General features: G+C 33.7%; 1 protein-coding gene across 2 annotated transcripts; it reads right to left on the reverse strand.

Annotated features, from left to right (window-relative positions):
* Positions 1-1,116: 1,116 nt before the first annotated feature.
* LOC139696591 (uncharacterized) lies at positions 1,117-3,875 on the reverse strand. 2 transcript variants are annotated; one of them, XM_071595396.1, is made up of 10 exons: positions 3,644-3,875; positions 3,305-3,500; positions 3,129-3,209; positions 2,944-3,039; positions 2,273-2,308; positions 2,119-2,176; positions 1,994-2,029; positions 1,750-1,847; positions 1,442-1,573; positions 1,117-1,352 (listed from the first exon to the last, which is right to left on the reverse strand). In XM_071595396.1, exons 1-9 carry the CDS (start codon positions 3,655-3,657, stop codon positions 1,460-1,462), a joined length of 729 nt encoding a protein of 242 aa, XP_071451497.1. In that variant the 5' UTR covers positions 3,658-3,875; the 3' UTR covers positions 1,117-1,352; positions 1,442-1,459. The 2 variants fall into 2 exon arrangements, with proteins under 2 accessions (XP_071451497.1, XP_071451496.1); XM_071595395.1 differs by having other exon boundaries at positions 1,117-1,573.
* Between the last annotated feature and the right edge of the window lie 4,364 nt (positions 3,876-8,239).

Consider the following 8,239-nt stretch of genomic DNA (forward strand, 5'->3'; position numbering starts at 1 on the left):
ACTAACACTGATCTCAAAAAGTCTTGTCCAGATTCCTCCCTCATAGATGCTACGAATCAGTCTATATAGACTCTCCCTCCCACATTTTCCTAAGCCTTTTAATACCTCTGCAGGAATATTGTCTACCCTCACAGCCTTTTTTGATTTCATTTCCCTTAATGCCCTTTCTATCTAACTGTTGAGTACACCTGGACCTAAGCTATCTTCATATAGATCATTCTCTTTCAGTATCTAACCTCACTGGCATAAGTTCTTTAATGTACTGTTCTTCTATATATTCCTTCTATCTCTCTTGGACCCTTTCCATTGACTATCTACCTTGTATTGAAAGTGTAATGAAGATATGCAATTTCAAATTGTATACTTAGGATTTTTCATAAATTATTGCAACATATTACCTTTAAAATGGATAATGTTAGTCCAGGGGTAGATTGTTTGACTACTGACTGGAAGGAATGGATTCGATTCCCAGGCACCCTCCGCTTCACCAGAGCTGTAAGATATTTCACACAGCTCTGGCTGGTATCAGCTGGTCACACAGTTGTGACACCAGCACTTCCTGCGAAACCATAGGTGGCACAGGGAAAGTATCTGGCCCCCCCTACCCTGATGTGTAAATTTCATATGCCATCGGGCTTAGTATTAGTTTCACTCTACCTGTCGAACAGAGCTTTGGGTTGATAACTTTGTGTATGGCTTTTTACTATCTTAAAACTGCATGTCAGTTCCACCCCTCAATCTTATTCCTTCTTATCTAGTGTTAGCAGCATTTATATTATAGAATGGTTTTATTAAGTTCATAAATAAAGAAAATATTTTTCAAAATTGTTTAATAATTTACTTCTCAATCCTCCAGGCAGGCTCAACGATGAGCGTTAAGGGAAATGGTATAAATACCAGCTCTTGTCATCTTTAAATGACAAGTATCCAGACCCATATTTGTATTTGAACAAAGCTGCTACAATGTTTCGGGGTTTGGAATAAATACTTTAAATACATGTTAATTCTTAAGAGTGGAGGAGCAAAGGGTTACTCTCAATGCTCAATATGAAAGGTAACCTTGTGGACACATGAAATGAATAAAGTAAAAATGAAAAAAAATAGAATTTTAAATTAACAAACCTTTTATTCCTGGCATAATTAAGGACAAAAATACTATGTATTCATTTAAAAAAGAATAACTTATGTAGTATACACACTTATGGGCAGAAATAAATAAATTCATGCCATCAGAAAAAATATGTACAAACATAAAAACAAATATTGAATGAATTATGAAAAATTAAGATATAGTATCGGCATGACTTGCTAAAAAAATAATTCGACTGCATGTCCCAATATTTGCTTCTGGCCTATAAAAAAATGGTTTGATTAATGATGCATGCATATATGATTCCACAATGCTAAAAGTTTGCACTTATTAATACAATTGTTAACATACCACACCAGGGGGATAAAATTATTTTTGCTCCAACTTATTTGCTATACGCTCTAGAATGGATAGGATACCATACCCCTGTGATATTTTTTCTGCCTCTCTTTGAGCTAGAGAATCCAAGGAATGGGATATGTTCTGCAAACAATGGGAGAGAGTAAACTGAATGTCACATATTTGAGGGAAAGAAGAAGAACACATTCCACTCTCTTAACTCAGTGGCATTTGAATGAACAATTGGCTAAGCAGAACGTCAAAGATTTTCATATTCAACATGGCATTAGTAATTTGTTCAATATTAGTCTTCAAAGTACCTCTAGAATCTTTAGCCTTCTCTCCTCATATTCTATGACACGACCCTTAATGTCATCTATTTCTCCATATAATCCATTTCTTCTTGGGGGTGGGGTAACTTAAATAAATAAAGAGATGTATTATACTACTACTATTTATTATAGTGGCTGGTGGCAGTGAATTTATGGTTATTTAAATAATAGAACTAATTTTCCACTGAAACGGTAAATTCTTAGTTTGTTGAAGAAAACATGTAATACTCACTTGCTGTCGGAGATGTTGTTCCTGTGCTACTTCTCACTATGAAGTCAAATCAATGAATTCTGTTAAAATATATTCCCCGATTACCCTAAAAGTTTATTCAAAATTAAAAAATGACAATTTTTTACCATGTTGTGGTGCTGCAGGTAGTATGCCTACTTTACTGTCTTCCTCTTCAACTGATACCTAATAACAGATTTTGAAAAGATAAGAGCAATAAATATGAAAAAAGTTGCCGTCCAGTACAATTCAATATATGTAACAGAAAGACAAACAACGAACCTGAATTGGTAGATCCTCACATTCCTCGGAAGTACCCTAAGAAATCATGATATTATTAACATTTTGCACCGAACAACATTTTGTTGTACAGATATTTATTTTACAATAATGTAGCTACATAGGAGCTCAAAGAAAATTATTAGTCAGGAGTTCGGAAACTAGAGTATGATTTTGCCAGTTTCTAATAATTAAATTGTGGTTTGTTGTACATGTCTTCATTGACACGAAATGTCTAATTTTTTTATCATTTCAATTATTCTCATGAATATCCATATTCACTTGAATAATTTTCTTCTCATTTGCTATATTTCGATGGATCTTGCCAGGTAAATTTCATATGCAACTCAATCAAAAGAGGAAATTTATGATATCATTATTCATAATGATATTTTCAATCCATCAACTTTGGCACATATGAAAAGTCAATAGCAGTTTATTTTTTTCCTAACTGCCTATGAATCTCATTGATGCATTGTGTGAAAAAGATTATGCTTGTTGCATGACATGCTCAATTACTTACAGCACCAAATGAGATTAAGTAAGTTATGTTAACGTTTGTATTCCTTCTTCAACATTGTAACCATAGTAGCAATGACAGGTCCTTTTTAAGGGTATTATGGGTTAATCTGTGAAAAATTAATGAATAACTCCATTGTTCAATAAGCACTCACATCGATCTCCCAAGATTTCTTGGCTGCTTTTGAGGATTCTTTCCTAATAATGGACATCACCTTTTGTTCTTCGATCGTCAAAGGAGGAGTAGACGCCTATGAAATATTGAAAGTGGTGACTTCTCTCCCAAAGATAGAAGATCATATCCATTATGATTAAGCTCAGCATTGGAGGAAAAGTTTACCGGAATATTCCCTGGTGTTCTTCTCTCGTATGCGCACTTAGCGTTTCGCGATCTCACTTTTGATTTGAGATCCTTCCAGGCCTTCACACATCAGTAAAAGAGGTATATGAAAGTATCACACAGTATGAATATGTATTTTTATTTTAAAGTAACTATGAACTAGTATCTTTTCATACTTTTTTCCACTGATCCACGGTCTTTGAAGGCCCGTGGCCGTCAAGTAGCTCCTTTAATACAGCCCATTGTTTTTGATAATTCACTTTACCCAAACGTCCAGAAAACTTGCCTCTAGCAAAATTGGTATTCTCTACCATATAATTTATTAAAACTGTAGTTTGTTTATAAGTTATTTTCCGGGATCTACATCTTCGTCTGAAAATGAAATGTGGTCTATATTTTCCTTTCCAAGCATATTTCGAATTCTAGCTACTCCATCAAGATAGTATATAGGCTACATATTTATGTCAAAGGTATATGTAACAAAGGTTTAACGGTTATAATACATAGATACTTACTCAAAAGAATCCATTGTTCGACAAAAAAATTAGATAAAAGCTAGGGTATTTCGCTGGTTAACTTTGGCGAAGTTCCCGCCTGAATTACTCTTCTACTACTCTAGTCTGCTATCTATTGGCTTATATCATTTTCGGGAGTGTCGACGCAAAGTTTTTCATACACACAAAACTTTAGCTTACTGTAAAATAAAATGATCACACTGACTGACGCTAAGACTCCGACCTACTGACTCGTAATCACTGTCGGCGGAGTTACGTCGACAGGCGGTATCCTTCCGCCCGGAGGGTCGGAATATTTTCGCCTGGCGGAGTGATTCCTATCCCCCAGTTCGTCGCACCTAGGTGAATAGTTGGCACAATTCAAATTCCACGAAAGTGGATGTATACCTCACAGGATAACATCAAATGAGCTTAATATACTAACCGGAAGTTTCGTAAATATGAAAACTACAGCGTTCATATGGTTTAAAAATTATATCAACCAATGGTGGGCCTTCAATTACCTGACGAAATAGGACAGTGGGAGCGGGAACTTTAAAAGGAATAGGTATGTACATATTTATTATTCATTCGGTAAATATTATTGACATGACAATGTATAACAAATTAACATGTGTCAAATTGTTGATTGATAAGCGCGGTTGAGAATAGAGTAAATAGTTTGACTACTTAGATGAGGAAGTGTAGATAAACATTAATATTTAGATGATAGAACCAAATAAGTAAAAATGAACTAAGATCCGGCGGCATTAAATGTCACTTATATATTTGTTCATATTGATTTCACCTAAATGAAATTCTCTGAGGAAAAGAGGACATACTATAAGGGCTTCTCCATTGCCATGATCCGCTGAAGTCCATGGATTAAAGAAGAAAAGACTGAAAAGATGGTTCATGACAGATTACAACACACATCATATCCTAATGATTAGTTTATCTATCCATCGCAAAACTTCGTGTTGTTATGAGAGGACGATAGAAAATATGACGGTAAAAATTTCATCAATCCTGAAAGCATTCATTATAGATTTAATGTTATATCTAAGGGAGAGACTGTATTTTGTAAAGTCTTTGGATAGATGAAAGATCTGGTGCTTTCCCGGCGTATTAGTTGGGTGAATTCTTCTTGGGTCTTCCACCAGGTCAATGGCTCCATAGCTGCCTATATGGCTCTATGGAGCCATTGACCCGGTGGAAGACTCGAAAAGAATTCACCCATCTTTGGATAGATGTTGAATAGGCAGGTTTGGAAAGCATACAGAAGGAAATGTTTACTGTAGCATTCCAATTTGAGGATTAGATTATGTCTTACACAATGGTATTACGTATTGATTATTGCTATAGTTCATTCAGGTTTAATCTTAAAGTATACTTGCTTATTGAACCTTTGTAATCTGTGGATTAATGTTGTGTATTATATAATGAAAAGTGTAAGATGTTTTTTTTAAATATCACATGTAATGTAAATAATCTATTTCCATGTGATGTATGCTAACAAAATTGATCTACAAATTTTTTGTTTTATGATGAAGCCATACTGAACAGGCCTATGGCGAATAAAACAATAAATAAAGTATGACACTAATTTTAATTTATTTAAGAAAAATCACAAAACTTTGACAAAAGAGTAAACAATAAATGTTAAAAAATAAAATAGTAGAGAGCTAAATGAACAAAAATAGGGACCCAAAACTTTCAGGAACATTAGGAAGAATACAAACAAAGGATACACAGCAATAGGTATATAGAGGCCACATCAAGATTTCAAAAAGCACTCATGGTAGATCTCTTGTAATAAAAGTAAAATTTAAGGGGAAAGAGACAATAGAGTACAGAATGTATTAAACAAAGAAAATAAGAAATAATTTAAAAAATGGATTTAAGCCAAATGTTGAAATATTGAGGAAATTTAGCCTAACAAAAACACTAAAAAAAGCTCACTCCTGAACCCGAATGAGGAAAACTATTGAGAAAGAAAATTTATAGAAATAATAAATGGTGAAGAGGATTTCTCATTGAGGTGGAAGGAATTATATTTGAAAGAATTATGTACAGGACAATTGTATGAAGGAATTGATGAGCACATAGGACAATCAGAAATGATATCCTAGAAAAAGAGCAACACCATCCAGAAGAAGAATTTAGACAAATCATAGCCAGAACAAAATTTAATCAAGCACTCTAGAAGTTAAAGCATAGTAAAGCATCAAGACTAGATCTAAAAGAGGACACATTAGCTCAGGCTTCGGAAACACTCAATATCAAAAGCAGGCTGTCGACATGTGAAAGAATCAGCACAGTCATGAAACGTTTTATGTAAACCTATATGCAAACTGGGGCATTGTACAAGGTACAAAGCTGGGTCATCGTAGAAAAAGAGAGGAAAATTGAATGCGTGAATATTCCTGTACCTATGTTTAAGATAATCTTAACAAACAAGCAATGAAGAACTTCCTCACAGAGTGAGAGAAAAGTACCAGCTGACAAAAGAAGATGCAACAGGCTAGTGATAAGACCTTACAATTAGCATATAAATCTTATTGGGGGCAGATAAGAAGCATTAGAGTGAGGGAGACCTTTGAATGGAATTTATGGATGCATATACGTATTTCATATATTTGCTTAAGATATTTGTGCATGAATAGGAAAGAACTGGCGTCAAGCAGATAACTCATTGCAAAGGGATCATGCTTTCAACCCACAAAATCTAAAGGGCTAGTTACAAGTCCTCATTTCCAAGGTGGCTCTGTATGTGGTACTAGCTATTGACTTCTTCACAAAGAATGATATATTTAAAAGTCAGACTCTTGACTCAGCCATTTTCAAACTATGGTCAATTTTGTATGTATACAATGGATATTTGGGTTTAATGCATAATCATTTTGTAGTCATTGAGCCTCACCTTTTAAGGAGATACTCATTTAATATTAAAAAACATCTTACCATATGTTTCTAATCGTGCAGGTTTTTTGATATTGCATTAAAAATACCTGGGCATCACTGCAATAATTTCATCACCATTAGATTTTCTGAAATATTTTCAAATATCAGTTATACCCTTCTTGTTTGTATATTACTTTAGTCCACCATCAATGTTTTAAACTTACTTAACTGTAATAATATTCTTTACCAAGATATTCTATGCAAACTGTACTTAAGCGGTAGTTTTTTCTAGAAATGTATGTTCTTTAATCATATTCATTCAAATCTTCATCTCATCCAACAATACTATGTTTTTTTCAGAAACACATTTTATTATATATCTAATAGCATACTCTAAGTAGCAAATCAAAAAAATAGCATCGGAACTTCAAGGCCTTGCATTTTATATTGGGAAACCTATTAATATATTATATTGAAAAATCCATTTAGCAGAATTGTTCCTCAAATTACGTAAGTTAATTACCTATTTAATAAAAAATTTAATACATCTGTGATCACATAGGTTTTGTTAAATAACTGCAACAATTGCCCTCATGAGATAAAAATAAACAAGCATCTCCTTTTCATTTTCAGCACAAAACCATTTCACTGATTTCTTGAATGCCTTTCCTAATGAATTAAAATATTTGATGATAATAAAGAATGTTAAAACAATAGAGTTGGCATCACAAAATGTTGAAAAAAGGAATTAATACCTTACAAATTACATATCAAAATACTTATGTAGTTGTCCTCATTACCTACCTTATGGGGAACTTCTCATTTGATATGAGAAAAGAGATTAAATATAGTTATCAGAGTATTAATGTGAAAGGTTAATAATTAGACTAGCTCTAGTTAATCAATGATACTTTAAAAAAGGGTCTCAGAAGAATAGATTATTACATTTGACAACTCATGATGACACGAATTAATACCAAACCAATTGCATACAAGAGTGCAACCTTTCACAAATTCTTTAGTACTTATTTCAAATTAGTTTATTGCATAGTACATGAATATATAAATCATTTCATGGATCAATTCTAAACATAAACGTTTTTTAAATTACTTCTTCAATTTTGCCCCGAGGATGAATGCGAATGAACGAGAAATTTTTATTATTATTTGGTAATCTACTGGTTAAGGTAGGTTTTAATGTAAACAGCTACCAAATAAATATCTTGTCTATCCTAACAGAACACAATCCAACATCCTACTCTGCAACAAGGCACTCTTCATCTCCAGATACTTCCTTCCTCCCTCATTACTTCCAAAATTGATATCATATTTCTGCTCCTTCCTTATTTTCCCAACATTCCCCTCTATGACAGTCTTCAACTTCACATTTTCTATCAATATTCTTTGAATCCTTTATTTCTGTCTCCTTTGGATTTCTCTCAGCATTCCTCTTCCCTCCCTCACCATACCCAGCTGCTCCTCATTGTTTTCATTTCTGCGAACTTAACCTTCTCCATTCTTCTCCACACCCACATTTCAAACCCCTGCAATCCATGCCTATCCTCCTGATTCAATGGCCATGTTTCTGTGCTGTACATAACTCCGCTCCATATTGAAGTTTTAAGGAGCCTTTTCTTAACATCCTTACTCAATGTCCCTGTCATCAACTCTCTCCTCCTTGTAAAAGCTTCTTTGCCTAATGCAATTCTTCTC

Source organism: Hetaerina americana, unplaced genomic scaffold, assembly GCF_022747635.1.
Source record: "Hetaerina americana unplaced genomic scaffold, ioHetAmer1.1.p SCAF_7, whole genome shotgun sequence".
Classification (NCBI taxonomy): Eukaryota; Metazoa; Arthropoda; class Insecta; order Odonata; family Calopterygidae; genus Hetaerina; species Hetaerina americana.